The following is a 21,161-nucleotide window of genomic DNA, read 5'->3' on the forward strand; positions in this document are numbered from 1 at the left end:
TGTATCTGCAGAGACTTACGGTTCCAACTCTCAAACTACAACACTGACTGTAAAAGCTGCTGCTAATACAGCTGACTCAACCTACACTTGTGCTATCACATCTGATGAGTGGTTGCAGAGCAACAAAGAAACCACCGTGATATTAAATGTCTTTAGTAAGTTTTAGTTTGAGTGTTATAGATATGCAGAAGGTTCAGCACTTAACCCAAAGTTGCTTGATACCAGTGTAATTGGAAGCAAATGCATCGTAGATGATGTAAATTTTTTAATGCAAAGATGATGTTTTTCTCCTTCAATCGCTGATATGTACATAATTCCTACCGTTCCTATCATTTAATTGACTTTTGATTTTCAGCTGTTGTATTGGAGGACAGAGTCGTTTCAACTGCTACAGATCAGCTACTGACCTGCACTATCAGTGGACTAGCACAAAGCACTCCTGTAACCTGGATAGATCCTGACAACAACGAAATATCTGACTCTGATACCAACAACTATGTCATAGCTCAAGGCAGTTTCATTTTTGGAAGCAAAGCCCCAACTTTGACCATCAAGACCGCCAAGTTTGGTTCTCTATCTTCAGGAGATGTGTTTAAATGTAAACTGAAGTCTGCTCTCTATCCTACTGACTCCCCGGATGTGGTGAATGAGATGACACTGACGTTACTGTCATTGGGTAAGTGGGAATATATATATAAATGAGGAGTACTGACTACTGATACGCTTAACGATTTGATTATAAATTCTCTGAAAGTGTTAGTATGTGGTTCTACAAATTGCTGCTGAGTCTGTCTTAATAGACTGCTTATGACAATTATATTTTCCACTCAGGAGTTCAACCTATTAACAAGGAAGTCCTAACTGCCACTGACGCCACCATCTCCTGCGTGATTACCGGCATCACCCAACAAGTCGATGCTGTTGTTTGGAGGAAAAGTGGAACCGACGTTACAACTTTGTCTGGAAGCAACTATGTTGTATCTGCAGGAACTTACGGTTCCAACTCTCAAACTACAACACTAGCTGTTAAAGCTGCTGCTAATACAGCCGACTCAACTTACACTTGTGCTATCACATCTAATGAGTGGCTTCAGACTAATAAGGAAACGAATGTGATCCTAAGTGTTTTCGGTAAAGATTATCCCTTTGCTTACTTGGAAACTCAATCAATATTTATCAACTGTAAGAACTATTTTACCTTTCAGACCATTTTTTAACAATTTTTCAATATTCTAACCCGATTTTATTTTCAGCCGTACAATTTGTCGACAGAGCTGTCACCTCAAAAATAGATCAAGCTCTTACATGCACTATCAGTGGACTGTTGCAAACCACTCCTGTTACTTGGATAGGACCTGACAACAACGAAATATCTGTATCCGACACAAGCAATTATGTGATTAACCAAGGAATATTTATTACTTCTAGCAAGGCCTCTACCTTGACTATAAAGCCGTCGGTTCTTAAATCTCTTCCCTCTACCTCTGTCTACAAATGTAAACTCAAGTCCGCTGCTTATCCTGACTTTTCACCTGAAGTTGTGAACGAGATGACCCTTACTATACTGGAACTCGGTAATTTAGCGAAGATATTTTGTTTAAATCGCTTCTTATTGACTGACGATTGGCGACCCATAACGTTTTGTATTGTTTCAACTACTGCCTCCATTCGTTAATATCTATTTTTCTTAAGGTGTTGAAGCAATCGGCAAAGAGGTCGAATCAGGAACAGATGCCACAATTTCTTGTATCGTTACTGGAATCACTCAACAACTTGATGCTATTGTCTGGAGAAAGGATGGCACCGATGTGACATCTTTGTCAGGAAGCAACTATGTTGTATCTGCAGGAACTTATGGTTCAAATTCTCAAACTACAACACTTACTGTAACAGCTGCTGCTAATACCGTTGACTCAATATACACATGTTTCATTTCTTCAGATGAGCATTTGGAGTCTGACAAGCCTACCCCTGTTACTTTGAATGTGTTTGGTAAGAACATTTTTATACGAAAATTTATTACTTTAGATTAGGGGTTTAAGACGATTTAACGTTTATTTGTTATACTTCTTCTCATTTCCACATCATCTGTTTTTGTTGACGATTTTACATTTGCAGAGGTAACTCTTGAGGACCGAACAGTTGTACCTGCCACGGATCAGACTATCACATGTTCGGTGTCTGGGTTATCACAGAACACACCTGTAACATGGATTGGTCCTGATGATAACGAGATATCAGAGTCTGACACGAACAACTACTTGATCAGTCAAGGCAACTTTATTTTCACAAACAAAGCTGCCACTCTCACCATAACAGCAGCTAAGATGAGTTCCCTGTCCTCGGGAGCAGTTTTCAAATGTAAACTGAGGTCGTCTCTTTATCCAACTCACTCGCCTGATGTAGTAAAGGAAATGGAACTTTCTTTCTTCACACTAGGTACATTTAACATAATCCTTTATTTATGATCGCTACATTTTATTAATCAATAATATGGTCACTTTTAATTTTCAAAATCATAAGAACAACATTTAAAAATACGGTTTTTATAAAAGCGTAATATTCTGTCAAGCTTCCAATTTGAATATGCTCATTTCACACTTGTTTGAGCTTTGGGTAATTATTTCTTGTTCAGATGTTCAAACGATTAACAAAGAAGTTGAATCTGGAACTGATGCAACCATCTCTTGTGTCATCACTGGTATAACAAAGAAGCTGGACTCGGTCATCTGGAGGAAATCTGGTACCGATGTTACATCTTTGTCAGGAAGCAACTATGTTGTATCTGCAGGAACTTACGGTTCCAACTCTCAAACTACAACACTTAGCGTTAAAGCTGCTGCTAATTCTGCTGACTCAACATACACTTGCGTCATAACATCAAATGAGTGGCTGCAATCTAACAAAGAAAGCACAGTGACACTGAACGTGTTTTGTAAGTTTAAATATCACAAGGGTTCCGAATGTTTGATTAATCAAAAATTTGTTAAAATTCAGCCTGGCATCTTAACTGTGTTTTTATATCAAATCACTTTTCAGCCGTTACCTTTGAAGATAAGACTGTTACTACTGCAACTGATCAAGATCTTATCTGTACGATCAGTGGATTGTCACAGGACACTCCTGTTACTTGGATAGATCCTGATAACAACGAGATATCAGACTCTGACACCAACAACTATGTCATTGCTCAAGGCAGTTTTATTTTTGGAAGCAAAGCCTCAACCTTGACCATCAAGACCGCGAAGTTCCCTTCTCTTTCTTCAGGAGATGTGTTCAAATGTAAACTAAAGTCTGCTCTCTATCCTACTGACTCCCCGGAGGTGGTGACTGAGATGACTTTGACTTTACTGTCTCTAGGTGAGTGATCAAACCAAACAAGGTTCAAAGGAAACGAAAAATGAAGAGATATTTTAGTTTGTGGATCTTTATATGCTTTATTAAGCTTTGCTAAGCATGTTTATATGCTTTGAAACAAGTTAATTTACTGCATTAATTTTTAGATGTTCAACCAACAAACAAAGAAGTCGAGGAAGAAACTGATGCAACTATTTCGTGTGTTATCACCGGTATCACTCAACAACTTGATGCTGTTGTTTGGAGAAAGGATGGAACCGATGTAACATCTTTGTCTGGAAGCAACTATGTTGTATCTGCAGGGACTTACGGTTACAACACTCAAACTACAACACTTACTGTAAAAGCTGCTGCTAATACAGCTGACTCTACCTATACTTGTTCTATCACATCTGATGAGTGGCTTCAGACCAACAAGCAGACAGATGTGATCTTGAACGTCTTCGGTAAATAATATCCCCTTGCTTACTCTATTTATTAATTAACTTATCTTACTACAGAAAAATAATATACGGAATTTTGCACATTACTATTAAAAAATTTATCAACGGAAACAATCACATTGTATTTTTAATTTATAATGCAATAATTATCCAATATATTAATTGAAACATTTTTCAGCCGTACAATTTAATGACGAATATTTCTCCGCATCTGTTTTCTCAAAGAGAGACCACATTCTGACCTGCACCATCAGTGGACTATCCCAAGATAGTCCTGTAACATGGACTGATGATAGTAACAATGTACTTGGCAATAGAGAAAATATCATTGATGACAATTATGCGGTAGATCAAGGATCATTCGTGTTTGGAAGCAAAGCCTCCACTTTGACGATCAGTAATTCGTTATTTAAAATCGATCCTACATTCGACCCCACTGTTTTCAAATGTAAACTCAAGTCCGCTGCTTATCCTGACTTTTCACCTGAAGTTGTGAACGAGATGACCCTTACCATATTGGAACTCGGTAAGATTAACATTTCGATTACATTTACCTATCACATACTAGATTTTGGGAATGCTCTTTTTTCACTAAATGTAAATTTATTATATTATTCAACAAGCGAGTGCTTTTCTTCATCAGGCTATGTTTGTTCTTACAAATCTACTGTTAATGACTATAATAATCAATAGTAATAATGATTTAATAGTCAACTATCATGACTTTTAATCAATTATCTAACTAATGCTCTAACTACTTTAAAGGTGTTGAAGCAATCAGTAAGGAAGTAGAGACTGGAATAGATGCAACTATTTCTTGTATAGTTACTGGAATCTCCCAACAATTGGACGCTGTTGTTTGGAGTAAAGACGGCACCGATGTTACATCTTTGTCAGGAAGCAACTATGCTGTATCTGCAGGGCCTTACGGTTCCAACTCTCAAACTACAACACTCACTGTAAAGGCCGCTGCTAATACAGTGGATTCGACATATACTTGTGCTATCACTTCAAATGAGCATGAGGAATCTGACAAACCTACCTCTGTTACTTTGAATGTGTTTGGTAAGAATATTTTAATATACAACGTTTCTGAGATATCATTCACTATCAACATAGTGATATTAGAAGGCGAAATTTGAAGATAAAATTAACAAACGTTTTAGAATCTGCGATTTTAGTCAAATAAAGAAAACGAAGCAATTTTTCCAGGTACTTTTACTCCCTTCTTAATTATTTCTTTACGATTGTAACTTTCTAACATTTGCAGAGGTGACTCTTGAGGACCGAACAGTTGTTCCTGCCACTGATCAGGCTATCACATGTTCGGTATCTGGGTTATCACAGAACACACCCGTAACATGGATTGGTCCTGATGATAACGAGATATCAGAGTCTGACACGAACAACTACTTGATCAGTCAAGGCAACTTTATTTTCACAAACAAAGCTGCCACTCTCACCATAACAGCAGCTAAGATGAGTTCCCTGACGTCTGGAGCAGTTTTCAAATGTAAACTGAGGTCGTCGCTTTATCCAACTCATTCACCTGATGTAGTAAAGGAAATGGAACTTTCTTTCTTCACACTAGGTAGATAGATGACCCTTTAATTGATCGCTACATTTTATTATTCAATAATATGGTCATTTGATTAAGGGGGGGGGGGGGGGCCAATGGGTATTTTTTTGTGAAACTTGATTTCGAGATAGCAGTTGACCAACAAACTATTACCAGTGACCGAACTTTTGAGGGGGTCCCGGACCCCAACCGCCAAACGGTGCGCGCAGGGCAGCCACGCCCATATTTGGTCCAAATTAGGCCCAATTTAGCCAAATACCCTGTACATGCCAACGTTTATGTTACTACTTTACTAGATAATCTACGAATTTTCGTTATATGAAAAATTTATCAAGGAAACAATAATCATTTTAATTATGATGCAAAAACCATATATAATTGGACATTTACAGCCACAATTTTGACGATTTTCTCCCATCATTTTTTCTCAAATAACCATATTTGTCAATTCAATAGTTGTAACATACTTATATGAAATGGTACTAATAAAAAATATCTTGTAATTTATAGCTTTAAATCATTCGTGTTTGGAAGCAAGGTCACTATGACGAAAATAATTCGTATTCAAAATGATCTAATTGCCCATTTTTCAAGTCGAATCTGCGCTATATCCGACTTTTCACCTAATTGTAACAGAACCCTCTATATTAAATGTTTGACTTTTGAACATTTTTGAAATCAGATTCGTAATGCGCTTTCACTAGAAATTATTTTTTAAAAAACGGATTTTTGATTTAGGCTCTTAAAAAATTAATGGCGCAAATTCAAAATTATATAATAAATGATTTCAGCAATTCTTTGGCTAAATCAATAACCCTACTAATTTAAGTACTTAAAGGATGTTGAAGTCAATCAAAGAATGTAGAAAATTGAAAACAACTATTTTGAGTTATGATTACAATTGGACGTGGTATTGGAGTAACGCGCAACCGAGTAATCATTTCAGACTATTTTTGCGGGGTTTTTCTCTACACACTATGTAACCGCTCTTAAACAGTATTCAACAAACTTACATTACAGAGATGAAATATGTATTTAGGTTTGTACCAATTTTCAATATACAACGTTAAGATCATTCACATATCAAAATATTGATATTAAGGGGAATTTAAAGATAAATTCAAAAACTTAATTTTCGAATCATAGGAACAACATTTCGAAATACGTGATCTATCGAGATTTTAATTTGAATGTGCTCATGCTTGTTTGAGATTTGGGTAATTATTTCTTTGCCAGGTGTTCAAGCGATTAACAAAGAAGTTGAATCTGGAACTGATGCAACCATCTCTTGTGTCATCACTGGTATAACCAACGACCTGGACTCAGTCATCTGGAGGAAATCTGGTACCGATGTAACAACTTTGTCAGGAAGCAACTACGTTGTATCAGCAGGAACTTACGGTTCCAACTCTCAAACTACAACACTCACTGTAAAAGCTGCTGTTAATACAGCTGACTCTACCTACACTTGTGCTATCACATCTAATGAGTGGCTGGAAACAAATAAAGAAACCTCTGTGGCACTTAATGTCTTATGTAAGTTTTAGTTTATATTTTGCACCGTGATATTTAACGTGTTTTACAAGTTTAGATATTATATAAGGGTTACATATTATGTTCGGTTTAGCAAAAAATTCAGCCCGACATCTTTAGTGTGTCTTATATCAAAACTATTTTCAGCCGTTGGTTTGGAAGACAAGACTGTTACTACTGCAACTGATCAAGATATTATCTGCACGATCAGTGGATTGTCACAGGACACGCCTGTTACTTGGATAGATCCTGATAACAACGAAATATCAGACTCTGACACCAACAGCTATGTCATTGCTCAAGGCAGTTTTATCTTTGGAAGGAAAGCATCAACCCTGACCATCAAGACCGCAAAGTTTGCTTCTCTATCTTCAGGAGATGTGTTCAAATGTAAACTGAAGTCTGCTCTCTATCCTACTGACTCCCCGGAGGTGGTCAATGAGATGAGTCTGACTTTACTGTCTCTAGGTTAGTGATCAATATAAACTATGCTCAAATCAAATTAGATTATCTATGTTAGCTGCGCAGGTATGCTTAAAGAGGTCATTTTTTATAATTGTTTTAAGAAAACCATATCAATTTGATATGTTTGAAATTAGTCTATTGATTGCATTGATTTTCAGAGGTTCAACCAAAAAACAAAGAAGTCGAGGAAGAAACCGATGCAACTATTTCGTGTGTTATCACCGGTATCACTCGACAACTTGATGCTGTTGTTTGGAGAAAGGATGGCACCGATGTAACATCTTTGTCAGGAAGCAACTATGTTGTATCTGCAGGAACTTACGGTTCCAACTCTCAAACTACTACACTTAGTGTAAAAGCTGCTGCTAATACAGTAGATTCAACCTACACTTGTGCTATCACATCAAATGAATGGCTTCAGACTAATAAAGAGACAAATGTCATCCTAAACGTTTTCGGTAAATATTATTCTTTTGTTTCCATATTTACAGTGGAAATTTGATAAATAAGATAGAAAGAAGTATTTTTCTTTTGAGTTTGTTTTCCAGCAATTTTCTAATATCCTAACTTCTTCTTCAGCCGTACAATTCATCGATAGATCTGTCACACCAAAAATAGACCAAACTCTTACTTGCACTATCAGTGGACTGTCCCAAAATACTCCGATTACATGGATAGGACCTGACAACAACGAAATTTCTGAATCCGACACCAGCGACTATGTGATTAATCAAGAAACATTTGTGTTTTCTAGCAAGGCCTCCACCTTGACTATAACGCCATCGGTTCTTGAATCTCTTCCCTCTACCTCTGTCTACAAATGTAAACTCAAGTCCGCTGCTTATCCTGACTTTTCACCTGAAGTTGTGAACGAGATGACCCTTACTATATTGGAACTCGGTAAAAATCATTAAAAGATGTGTTAGATAACCTTACAGTTGATCTCATAGTTATCAGGCAGTCTTTAATTCGTTTTAAAAGAGGGTGTTTCCCATGATTGTATTTTTGCCCAAAAGTCATATCTGCCCTTTTAACAATGATATAACACATCTCCTCTAAAGGTGTTGAGCCTACCAACAAAGAGGTGGAAAGTGGAACAGATACTACAGTTTCATGTTTCATTTCGGGTATCACCCGACAACTTGACGCTGTTGTTTGGAGAAAGGACGGCACCGATGTAACGACTTTGTCAGGAAGCAACTATGTTGTATCTGCAGGGCCTTATGGTTCCAACTCTCAAACTACAACACTTACTGTAAAAGCTGCTGCTAATACAGCTGATTCCACTTTTACGTGTGCCATCACTTCTAACGAACACCTAGAGACCAATAAAGAAACCTTTGTTACTTTGAACGTGTTTGGTAAGACATCTTATTGTATCAGATTAGTAGAAGCAATTAATTGTATAATTCTATCGAGTTTATAACAAATAACACCTTGGCTTAGTTTCGTGCCCAACGATCACTCCGGTGAAGCGTCGGGAATTATTGCGCTTAGCACTCAACAACCAAGGAATTATTTTATTATATTTACAACAAGCCATGCATGTTTCAGCCTTCCAACTCTTTTTCATAGTAGTGAATATTGTTCGTTATGATTATTATACTATTACTTATCATTTTCATGCTATTACAGATGCGTCGTTGGATGACCGAACAGTTGTGCCTGCCACGGATCAGACTATCATATGTTCGGTGTCTGGGTTATCACAGAACACACCTGTAACATGGATTGGTCCTGATGATAACGAGATATCAGAGTCTGACTCAAACAACTACTTGATCAGTCAAGGCAGTTTTATTTTCGGAAGCAAAGCTGCCACTCTGACCATAAAAGCAGCTAAGATGAGTTCCCTGACGTCTGGAGCAGTTTTCAAATGTAAACTGAGGTCGTCTCTTTATCCAACTCATTCGCCTGATGTAGTAAAAGAAATGGAACTTTCTTTTTATACCCTAGGTATACAGACTTTTTAAATGTACTTCCAATTTGTATGTTGATAAGAATTCGATTACTACCATTTGAATATGATTTTAGGATAATTTTGAATCTTTGATTTGACACGTTTATTCCACTTTTCTCACAACACTCATGATGGTAAATACTTAACCTGTTCTTATCTAAATTGCTTTTTCAGCGGTTCAAACTGTAAACAAGGAAGTACAATCTGGAGCTGATGCAACCATATCTTGTGTCATCACTGGTATTACCAAAAACCTGGACTCGGTCATCTGGAGGAAATCTGGTACCGATGTAACAACTTTGTCAGGAAGCAACTACGTTGTATCTGCAGGGACTTACGGTTCCAACTCTCAAACTACAACACTTACAGTAAAGGCTGCTGCTAATACTGCTGACTCTACCTACACTTGTGCTATCACATCTGATGAGTGGCTGGAAACAAATAAAGAAACCACCTGTGATATTAAACGTGTTTTGTGAGTCGAACTTTTGATTCAAGACATATATTTTCTAATGGCAAAAATAATTTGTAGCAAAAACAATTAATACTGCTGATACTGATATTATTACATTATTTTCAGCCGTTACTTTTGAAGATAAGGTTGTCACCACTACGTCCGATCAAAATCTTATCTGCACGATCAGTGGGTTAGCACAGAACACCCCTGTAACTGGATTGGACCTGACAACAACGAGATATCTGACTCTGACACCAACAACTATGTTGTTGATCAAGGCACATATATTTTCGGAAGCAAGACATCAACACTCACCATCAAAACAGCCAAGTTTGCCTCTCTATCTTCAGGAGATGTGTTCAAATGTAAACTGAAGTCTGCTCTCTATCCTACTGACTCCCCGGAGGTGGTGAATGAAATGACTCTGACTCTCCTTGAGCTAGGTATGACCTCGATAGCTTCGTCGATCAAATATCCTCCATAAAGCTTTATTTCTCCCTGGCTCAATGGTTTCCTCTTTTGAAGTTTTTCCTTAATTTGGTGTGGCTGTATTCTCCGATCTATGTATCAATATCTATGATTTCGGGATTAGAAAGTATCATATGACTTCTTATGTGTTTACTAACCCAGCAATGTTTTCTTGTTCTTTGTAGTTTTCTCGATTTCCGAATAACGATACATTTCTAATAGGACTACCTGCTGCATTTAATATTTTTACTTGTTTTCAGTTGTTCAACCAATCAACAAAGAAATCGAATCTGCGACTGAATCTACCATTTCTTGTGTAATATCTGGTATCACCCGACAATTGGACGCTGTTGTTTGGAGAAAGGATGGCACAGATGTAACAACTTTGTCAGGAAGCAACTATGTCGTATCAGCAGGAACTTACGGTTCCAACTCTCAAACTACAACACTTACCGTAAAGCTGCTGCTAATACAGCTGACTCTACCTACACTTGTGCTATCACATCTGATGAGTGGCTTGTCACTGATAGGCAGACTGGTGTTTTCCTGAATGTGTTTGGTGAGTATTTGTATTATATCACTATATCATATAGACCATTTAGCTATGTAGGTTCCATTTGATTCAAACGATTATTATCTTTTGCGTATCTTAATTGCATACTGATTTTTGCATACTTTTTGCATCTTAAATATCTGTAAGTGGGAAATTATCGGCGTTGCTCAATTATAGTGATTGACACTCTAGACTACATGATCACTCGTTTATATTCATAATTATTCTTCAGTTGTTTCATTTGATGACAGATCCGTCTCTACTGGGGTTGATCAAACAATATCTTGTGTAATTTCGGGGTTATCACAAAACACTCCCGTAACTTGGATAGATCCTGATGGCAATGACATATCCAACACCGACACCGACAATTATGTCATCAACCAAGGCAACTTCTTCGCCGGCACAAAGACCGCTTCTCTAACTATCAAGCCAACTGTGTTGCAGACTCTTGAAACAACCTCAGTTTATTTGTGTAAAGTAAAGTCCGGATTTTATCCCGACTTTTCTCCCGATGTTGTAAACGAAATGACTCTTACTCTGCTGGAACTAGGTAAGTGGAATCAATAAAATTAATTATTAATAATTAATTATTAATTAAATCTCTGTTCGACATAATCGTCCAATATTCAGCTCCCTTGCCCCTTTGTGTTTTATATTGTACTGGGTCAGGAGATTTTAGGGAACTACTATCCACTGTCATTTGACTGGGCTAAGGTTAAGATAAAACCAATAAACCACGTACAAATTAGTTTGAAGATCAATGTTTGTTCTGGGTAAATGAAATGGTTTTTTTTTTCAGCTGTTTCACCCATCAACAAAGAAGTGGAGAAAGGAACTGATGTAACAATATCATGCGTCATCACTGGTATCACTCAACAATTGGATGCTGTTGTTTGGAGAAAAGATGGAACCGATGTTACATCTTTGCCAGGAAGCAACTACGTTGTATCTGCAGGAACTTACGGTTCCAACTCTCAAACTACAACACTTACTGTAAAAGCTGCTGCTAATACAGCTGATTCAGCATACACTTGTGCTATCACATCTAATGAATATCAAGAAATCAATAAAGAAACCTCGGTGGTACTAGATGTGTTTGGTAAGACTTTAAGACTTGTTTCCCTCTGAGATAATTTCATGACGTTGTAAAATATTCTGGAACTATAAGTGATATTCAATCAAGGTCACCTTTATAAAGATTGTTATTCAAGTACTATCGATGTAAAATAACACTTTGTCAAGCTTAGATAGTCGTTAAAAAGTAATCCATTTTCCTTTTCAGTTATCTTCTTGGACGATAGATCAGTTTCCACGGCAACAGATCAAACCCTCTCCTGTCTGATATCCGAACTATCCCAAAACACTCCCGTTACCTGGATCGACCCCAACGGTAACGAGATATCTGAATCTGATACTGTCAACTATGTTGTGGATCAGGGGACTTATATCTTCGGAAGCAAGTCCGCTACATTAACCATTACGACAGCAATGATGGCAGGCCTTACATCAGGGGATATGTTTAAGTGTACACTTAGGTCTGCTCGCTATCCGGATAATTCACCTGATGTTGCAAACAGATGGTTCTTACTATTCTCAGTCTAGGTAATGAGTTTCAGCTTTTACACCCTGTTTAAATGTATTATATGATGCTTTAGAATGGAATTGAGTTGGGCCATAAGTTTGGGAAATGGAGAACAAAATTGTCACTATACCCGTTACTTAATTTTGGACGTTTTTAAAATGTACTCTACTAATAATATTATCTGTCAGAGGTTCGCCCTGTTAGCAAAGAAGTCGAATCTGGAACTGATGTCACCATCTCTTGTGTAATTTCTGGTATCACCCAACAACTTGACGCTGTTGTCTGGAGGAAAAGTGGAACCGATGTTACGACCTTGTCAGGAAGCAACTATGCAGTATCTGCAGGAACTTACGGTTCCAACTCTCAAACTACAACACTTGCAGTAAAAGCTGTTGCTAATACCGCTGACACAACCTACACTTGTGCTATTGCATCTGACGAATGGCTTGTGTCAAATCAGCAGACGGACGTTGCACTTGATGTCTTCTGTAAGATTTTAACTGAAATTCTTTCGTAGAAGTTTTCATATTATTTAATTCGGATAACCTGAAACCATTTTGCCTGAAATAAAATTTAATACTTCATATAATGCTAGAACACCAACAATTTGATTAATATTTACCCTCGAATTTCAGCTGTTGTATTGGAGGACAGAGCCGTTTCAACTGCTACAGATCAGCTACTGACCTGCACTATCAGTGGTTTAGCGCAGAACTCACCTGTAACTTGGATTGGACCTGACGACAACGAAATATCAGACTCTGACACCAACAACTATGTTGTTGATCAAGGCACTTATATCTTTGGAAGCAAGGCGTCAACATTGACCATCAAGACAGCAAAGTTTGCTTCTCTACCTTCAGGAGATGTGTTCAAATGTAAACTGAAGTCTGCTCTCTATCCTACTGACTCCCCGGAGGTGGTGAATGAGATGACTCTGACTTTACTGACTTTAGGTAAAAATGGGTAGCAGATGAAAATGTTTTCGATTGAATATATGAAGGCTTTCCTTGAGTCAGGACGGTGTTTATTGGATAGATTACACTTAATTTTGTACATAAATTTAATACGATTGTTAATCGTCAGTATAAATATAATTCTTTAGATGTAAAACCAACAAACAAGGAGGTTGAAACGAGAACAGACGCAACTATTTCGTGTGTTATCACCGGTATCACTCGACAACTTGATGCTGTTGTTTGGAGAAAGGATGGAACCGATGTTACATCTTTGTCAGGAAGCAACTATGTTGTATCTGCAGGGACTTACGGTTCCAACTCTCAAACTACAACACTTACTGTAAAAGCTGCTGCTAATATAGCTGACTCAACCTACACTTGTGCTATCACATCTGATGAGTGGCTACTGGCTAATAAAGACACCACTATATCATTGGAAGTTTTCTGTAAGTCATATAATCTTCCAATCCAAATCTTATATTACACTATTGATTTATCCCACTTAAAATTGCGCAGGTTTGAATTTAAAAGCAAGAAATGTTCAGTTTTAAATTTCTAACAGCTCTTAATTAAAACAATTACAGCGGTATCCTTCGAAGAGAACAGGTCCATCACAACTGCCACAGCTCAAACACTCACATGTGGGATCAGTGGGCTAGCAGCAGTAACTGGTGTCACTTGGATCGGTCCCGACAATAATGAAATATCAGACTCTGACACCAACAACTATGTTATTGATCAGGGAACATTCGTTTTTGGAAGCAAAGCTTCAACACTCACCATCAAGACTGCAAAGCTTGCTTTCATATCATCTGGAGATGTGTTCAAATGTAAACTAAAATCTTCTTTATATCCAAATGACTCCCCAGATGTTGTGAAAGAAATGGTTCTCACTCTGCTGACTTTAGGTTTGTAACAGTATTTTATTTATAAATTCCGAAAATAAGTTACGTGATAATTTTTATTAAATTTTTTATTTGTTGGTTTTTCAAAAGACGCTAAATATAAAGATTATAATTTGGAGAATCGAAATTCGACACCTTCTATGACGTCCTTTAATGTTACTAAAAACCGCAATTAATTTCAGATGTTCAATCAATTGATAAAGAAGTAGAATCTGGAACTGATGTCACCATCTCTTGTGTAATTTCCGGTATCACCCAACAACTTGATGCAGTTGTCTGGAGGAAGGATGGCAGCGATGTAACGACTCTGCCAGGAAGCAACTATGTTGTCTCTGCAGGAACTTACGATTCCACTTCCATCTCGCAGACCACCACACTCACTGTAAAGGCTGCTGCTAATACAGCTGATTCTACCTATACCTGTTTCATTACATCTAACGAGTGGCTTCAGACCAACAAGCAGACCAATGTGGTCCTAGGAGTGTTCTGTGAGTAACATTCAATCATTGTGTTAATTTGTACAGAGCATTGAAGAGGTTCCAATATATTTTGGACGCATCGACTACTAGTACTAGTTCTGATTTTTTATTTTCAGTTGTTTTATTCGACGATGTTGCGGCACCACTGGCTACGGAACAAGTTTTGACTTGCACTATTGGTGGGCTATATCAAGATACACCAGTTTCTTGGATAGGACCCGATGACAGTGAAATATTGGTATCTGATACTACACGTTACGTTATTGATCAAGGAACCTACGTATTCGGTAGCAAAGCCTCGACATTGACTATTAAACAAAGTGTCATATCCACACTATCTGTAACTTCAGAGTATAAATGTAAAATCAAGTCTGCTCGCTATCCTACTTATTCACCCGATGTGATAAAGGAGATGACTCTCACTTTGCTACAACTAGGTAACTTATATTATTTAATTTGTGGATTTGAATGAAAATTAAGGAAAAATGGAACGAAACATTAACTTGACTCAGGAATTCACATCTATTTATCAACTTATCATTTTAAGGTGTATGATTCGAATAAACTTCAATGTGACTATGATTGTTTCAGTTATTGAGCCTACGAACAAGGAAGTCGAGACTAGAACAGATGCGACTGTTTCCTGTATAGTTACTGGAATAACCCAACAACTGGACGCTGTTGTTTGGAGGAAAGATGGAACTGATGTTACGACCTTGCCAGGAAGCAATTATGGTGTATCAGCAGGGTCTTACGGTTCTAACTCTCAAACTACAACACTTACTGTAAAAGCTGCTGCTAATACCGCTGATTCTTCGTACATTTGCGCTATCACCTCCACAGAATATCTGGTTAATAATAGGGAGACAGCAGTGGCATTGGATGTGTTCGGTAAGAAGTGATCCAAATTATTGTACTTACATAGTTTTCAATTTTAAAAATCGTTGAATATCATTAAGTGGAATGTTTTTTGACCTTCATATTGAAGACAAATAATTTCAGGTGTCGTGTTTGAGGACAAGTTCGTTTCGGCTGCAATCGATCAGACTCTGGACTGCACAATTAGTGGTTTATCTCAAGATACTCCTGTTATTTGGGTAGACCCTGACAACAACGATGTTTCGGACTCTGACACAAACAACTATGTGATTGAGCAGGGAACTTTTGTCTTTGGAAGCAAAGCCTCAACACTAACCATCAAACAAACAAAGTTAGCGACACTCGCTACTGGATCTGTGTACAAATGTACATTGAAGTCTTCTCTTTATCCAACCTATTCTCCTGATGTGGTGAAGGAGTCGACTCTTACCTTCTTGGGTCTAAGTAAGTCATGTCTGGTATACGTAATCAATTTTGTCTCTTTACTTTAATCTTTGATTCCTTTCGTATGATATGTTAATTATTGACTTTGTGATATTTTAATGCGTAAATCAGAAAGAAAACAATTTGCTGAATTATTGTTATTGATTTTGAGTATAATTTTAACATTTTCAGACATTCAACCAACTAACAAGGAAATCGAAACCGGAACTGAGACAACAATATCTTGTATCGTTACCGGAATAACCAGGAAACTTGACGCTGTTGTTTGGAGGAAAGAGGGTACCGATGTTACAACTTTGTCAGGAAGCAACTATGTTGTATCTGCAGGGACTTATGGTTCTAACTCTCAGACTACCACTCTAAACGTAAAAGCTGCTGTTAATACAGCTGCCTCTACCTACACTTGTGCCATTACTTCTAACGAACATCAGGAGACGGACAAAGAGACGAAAGTTGTGCTTAATGTGTACTGTGAGTGTTATAGTTTTTAGCCAAGTTTCGTTAATAGCAGCTTGGTTGGCAAAATGCCACGATTATATTTGTTATGCTACAACCAGGTTTAATGATAATTGATTATTTATCTTATCTAAAACTGTTTAACTTCAACTGTATTCATGAATTTCCTTTTCAGCGGTTGTATTCGACAACAAATCCATCACAACAGCCACTGATAAGTTCTTAACATGTACTGTCAGCGGACTATCACAGAACACACCCGTCACGTGGATAGATCCTGAAAACAACGAGATACCAGACTCGGACACAAATGATTATGTCATTGACCAAGGAACTTATGTGTTCGGTAGCAAAGCGTCAACCCTGACCATTAAAACTGATAAAATCAACTCTTTGTCATCTGGAGATACGTTCAAATGTAAATTGAGGTCTGCCCAGTTCTCAACATACTCACCAGATGTCGTTAAGGAGATGATCCTAACCTTGTTGACTTTAGGTAAACAACTTTATACATTTGCTTTATAATTTAGATATGTGTTGTCTAGACTCCCTGCCAATTTGACATTTTGCAATGCTTACTTTCACCACGGTGTTCTCCAGGGTGGTATTTTAGAGCCGTACAACTAAACTTTGCTCAGATTGATTGTTATGATGTTTTACTGAAGCCTATAATTTTCAGACGTTGAAGCTACAAACAAGGAGGTGGAAGTGGGTACAGATGAAACTATTTCCTGTGTTATCACTGGCATTACCAAACAACTGGACTCGGTCGTTTGGAGAAAGGACGGCACCGATGTAACGACTTTGTCAGGAAGCAACTATGTTGTTTCCGCAGGGACGTACGGTTCCAACTCTCAAACTACAGAGCTAACTGTAAAGGCTGCTGCTAATACAGCTGACTCAACCTACACTTGTGCTTTCACATCCGACGAATGGCTACAGACAAACAAGGAAACTAATGTCATTCTAAACACATACTGTAAGCTCAATTTTTTCTCATTCGTATGCTATACAATCGATCTCAATAAATTTATTTATCTAAAAAATCTACGATTTTTCAAGATTCAATTTTCTTATTTAAAAAATGAATTGAGCAGATCATAAATCGGTCAATTGTAAAAGTTGAATATTTTCAGCTGTCATCGTTAAAGACGTAACAGATGGTGTTAAAACAGACCAGACTCTGACATGCACGGTATCTGGATTATCACAAAACACACCGGTATTCTGGGTAGATCCTGATAATAATCAAGTAGACAACTTTGATACTGAAAACTACGTCATCGATCAAGGAACGTACGTGCTCGGAAACAAGGTCGCGACTCTGACCATCAAAGAAGCTAAAGTTGTGACACTAGGCTCCAGCTCTGTGTTCAGATGCAGACTAAAGTCGGCTATTTTCCCTACGTACTCACCAGATGTTGTTAAGGAGATCAGCTTCAGCTTTTTGGGCTTAGGTAAGGCACAGATGGTGAAAATGATAAAAGAATCACTATATGTGTGGTGACATAATATGTTTCAAATTTATAATAATAGTTGGACATTGTACCATGGGCAGGGCTTGAGGATGAAACATACTTATCAAGGGAAAAAATCGCTCTCTAAGATAACGTTGAACTCAAATCTTCTTGCAGTTATATTAATCACAATTGTTTTACTAACAACAATCCTTTCCAGTTATCCAGCCAACAAACATTGAAGTTGAGCAAGGCACAGATGCTACAATATCTTGTATTGCTTCTGGAATCAGTCAAGGGTTGGATAAGGTTGTTTGGACGAAATCTGGCACCGACGTAACGACTTTATCAGGAAGCAACTATGTTGTATCAACGGGGACTTACGGATCCAACTCTCAAACTACAACACTTACTGTAAAGGCTGCTGCTAATACAGCTGACTCAATATTTACATGTGTTATCACTTCAAACGAGCACCAGGAGACTAATAAAGAGACTGCTGTTAGTCTCGATGTCTTTTGTAAGTTCACTTTGACGATTCCTATAATATAACTATGTCTATCCCATTAGAATTCAGAAAGAATCACACAATTCATTTTCTTACTGTAAATAGTTTAAGTCAATTTTAACTAGTTTTCCTACTCTAAAATGAAAGTTTTACCAACTTTTGCAGCTGTTGTGTTCGAGGACAGGACAACGGCTGTTGGGGCTGCAACAACCATCACGTGCACCGTTATTGGACTATCTGAAAACACTCCTGTTACTTGGATTGATCCATCTAACAATGAGATATCCGGGACAGACACCAGCAACTATTTTATAGATCAAGGACATTTATATTCGGTAGCAAAGCATCCACTCTCAAGATATTTGAATCCAAGTTACAGAATCTGCCCTCATCATCGATCTTCAAGTGTAAACTGAAATCTGCACGTTATCCAACGCACTCACCTGATGTGGTGAAGGAAATGACTCTTACCGCCTTTGGTCTAAGTATGTGTATTTTTCTTTATTCTAGTGAAAACAAAAATTAAAAACAAATCCATCTACCAATATAATTTGATTCCAATACTGTAGAAGTCCTTCATTCGTGCCTTTAACTAAATTATCATTTCGCTCAGGTGTACAAGCGGTTAACAAGGAAGTCCTGACTGCAACTGATGCAACCATTTCTTGTGTTATTTCTGGAATTACTCAAAAACTGGACGCTGTTGCTTGGAGAAAAGATGGAATCGATGTTACAACATTCTCCGGAAGCAACTTTGTTGTATCTGCAGGAACTTACGGTTCCAACTCTCAAACTACAACACTTACTGTAAAAGCTGCTGCTAATACTGCTGACTCCACCTACACTTGTGCTATCACATCTGATGAGCATCAGGAGACAGACAAGGCAACTTTGGTGACATTGAAAGTGTTCTGTAAGTAAAGCACAAGTCGGTCAAAATTAATGTATGAACTACTCTCATTGATAAGTATTTTTTGTGTCTCGTTTTTCCCTGAAATTAAAAACTTAATTCAATTTTTTGCAGCTGTTGTTTTCGAGGACAAGGCAGTCATTACCGCAACCGACCAAACTCTGGTATGTACAATTAGTGGATTGTCACAGTACACTCCTGTTACTTGGATCGGACCAGACAACAACGAGATATCAGACTCTGACACCAACAACTATGTCATTGATCAAGGCAACTATATTTTTGAGAGTGTAGCGACAACCCTGACCATCAAGACCGCCAAGTTTGCTTCCCTAAAATCAGGAGATGTGTTCAAATGTAAACTGAAGTCTGCTCGTTATCCTTCTGACTCCCCGGAGGTGGTGAAGGAGATGACTTTGACCTTACTGTCTCTAGGTAAAATATAATGATATTCCACGTATTGAAATTGCATAGTCCTTGTGAAATGTTTTTAGTAAGACTTTGATTATCATTCATCTGTTCCACAGAAAATTATAATTGTTGTAAAAGCTTTATACAGTCATCTACTAACCTATTGCAATTTACCAGATATTGAACCTACCAACAAAGAAGTGGAAAGTGGTACAGATGCTACAGTTTCATGTGTTATTTCTGGTATCACCCGACAACTTGACGCTGTTATTTGGAGGAAGGATGGTACTGATGTTACAACTATTACAACTGGAAGCAACTACTTTGTATCGCCAGGAACTTACGGTTTCAATTCTCAAACTACAACACTTGTTGTAAAGGCTGCTGCTAACACAGCTGACTCAACCTACACTTGTGATATCACATCAGACGAGTGGCTTGTAACCTCTCGGCAGACAAATGTGGTCTTAAATGTTTTCGGTAAGAATTTCCGTTCACTTCTGTAAACTTAATGAATAAAAGAATAAAGAGATTCGTCAAGGCTCCATCGTTCCTATTGTAACAATTTCTTTAACAACATGATATTTGCAGCTGTTGAACTTGTAGACAGATCTGTGGCAACTGGAGTTGACCAATCTCTAACATGCACTATTAGTGGATTGTCACAGGACACCCCTGTTACTTGGATAGATCCTGATAACAATGAAATATCCAATTCTGACACCAACAACTATGTGATTGATCAGGGAACCTATGTATTTGGAAGCAAATCTTCGACTCTTACCATCAAGCAATCCCAATTACAAAGTCTGCCATCATCATCAATTTTCAAGTGTAAACTGACATCCGCTCGTTATCCAACGTACTCACCTGATGTGTTGAAGGAAATGACTCTTACACTCATCGGCCTAAGTATGTTTGTTTTTCGAATTGACTTCTTCTGTTACTTCTATAATAAGTATAACATATTTTTATATTCATTAACATCAACATCTCGGCCGTTCTAGTCTAATTTAAAATTTTGCTCAGGTGTGCAACCGGTAAACAAAGAAGTCCTTACTACAACGGATGCAACTATTTCTTGTGTTATTTCTGGAATCACCCAAAAACTGGATGCAGTTGTCTGGAGGAAGGATGGTACCGATGTTATGACCTTGTCTGGAAGCAACTATGTTGTATCTGCAGGAACTTACGGTTCCAACTCTCAAACTACAACACTTAGTGTTAAAGCTGCTGCTAATACAGCTGACTCAACATACACTTGCGTCATAACATCAAATGAGCACCAGGAGATAAATAAACCGACTACCGTCAGGCTTAATGTCTTTTGTAAGTTATCTTGTGATTTTAAGC

The 21,161-nt window shown here is 37.7% G+C and overlaps 3 protein-coding genes across 3 annotated transcripts in view; all 3 read left to right on the forward strand.

The window, feature by feature from the left end:
• Positions 1–182: 182 nt before the first annotated feature.
• LOC134815489 (mucin-3A-like) lies at positions 183–11,875 on the forward strand. The gene is made up of 23 exons (XM_063824027.1): positions 183–210; positions 356–676; positions 832–1,131; positions 1,254–1,574; positions 1,693–1,992; positions 2,119–2,439; positions 2,636–2,935; positions 3,040–3,360; positions 3,504–3,803; positions 3,979–4,326; positions 4,566–4,865; positions 5,071–5,391; positions 6,616–6,915; positions 7,060–7,380; positions 7,536–7,835; positions 7,957–8,277; positions 8,439–8,738; positions 9,013–9,333; positions 9,512–9,812; positions 9,918–10,237; positions 10,523–10,821; positions 11,048–11,368; positions 11,618–11,875. The coding sequence occupies exons 1-20, from the start codon at positions 183–185 to the stop codon at positions 9,928–9,930; spliced, it is 5,658 nt and encodes a 1,885-aa protein (XP_063680097.1). The 3' UTR covers positions 9,931–10,237; positions 10,523–10,821; positions 11,048–11,368; positions 11,618–11,875.
• Positions 10,213–21,137, forward strand: LOC134815490 (uncharacterized). Its single transcript, XM_063824028.1, has 23 exons — positions 10,213–10,237; positions 11,147–11,368; positions 11,618–11,917; positions 12,101–12,274; positions 12,589–12,888; positions 13,036–13,356; positions 13,506–13,805; positions 13,944–14,267; positions 14,447–14,752; positions 14,860–15,180; positions 15,335–15,634; positions 15,746–16,066; positions 16,238–16,537; positions 16,698–17,018; positions 17,202–17,501; positions 17,659–17,979; positions 18,200–18,499; positions 18,653–18,972; positions 19,101–19,400; positions 19,512–19,832; positions 19,986–20,288; positions 20,400–20,720; positions 20,838–21,137. Exons 1-18 carry the CDS (start codon positions 10,213–10,215, stop codon positions 18,901–18,903), a joined length of 5,007 nt encoding a protein of 1,668 aa, XP_063680098.1. The 3' UTR covers positions 18,904–18,972; positions 19,101–19,400; positions 19,512–19,832; positions 19,986–20,288; positions 20,400–20,720; positions 20,838–21,137.
• LOC134815491 (titin-like) overlaps positions 18,948–21,161 on the forward strand; it is a 63,429-nt gene continuing 61,215 nt past the window's right edge. Inside the window, exons 1-6 of the mRNA XM_063824029.1 lie at positions 18,948–18,972; positions 19,101–19,400; positions 19,512–19,832; positions 19,986–20,288; positions 20,400–20,720; positions 20,994–21,137. Coding sequence (XP_063680099.1) covers positions 18,948–18,972; positions 19,101–19,400; positions 19,512–19,832; positions 19,986–20,288; positions 20,400–20,720; positions 20,994–21,137 — 1,414 coding nt within the window. The remainder of the gene's footprint in view (positions 18,973–19,100; positions 19,401–19,511; positions 19,833–19,985; positions 20,289–20,399; positions 20,721–20,993; positions 21,138–21,161) is intronic.

This window comes from Bolinopsis microptera, chromosome 5, assembly GCF_026151205.1.
Source record: "Bolinopsis microptera isolate Bmic1 chromosome 5, MBARI_Bmic_1.0, whole genome shotgun sequence".
NCBI lineage: Eukaryota > Metazoa > Ctenophora > Tentaculata > Lobata > Bolinopsidae > Bolinopsis > Bolinopsis microptera.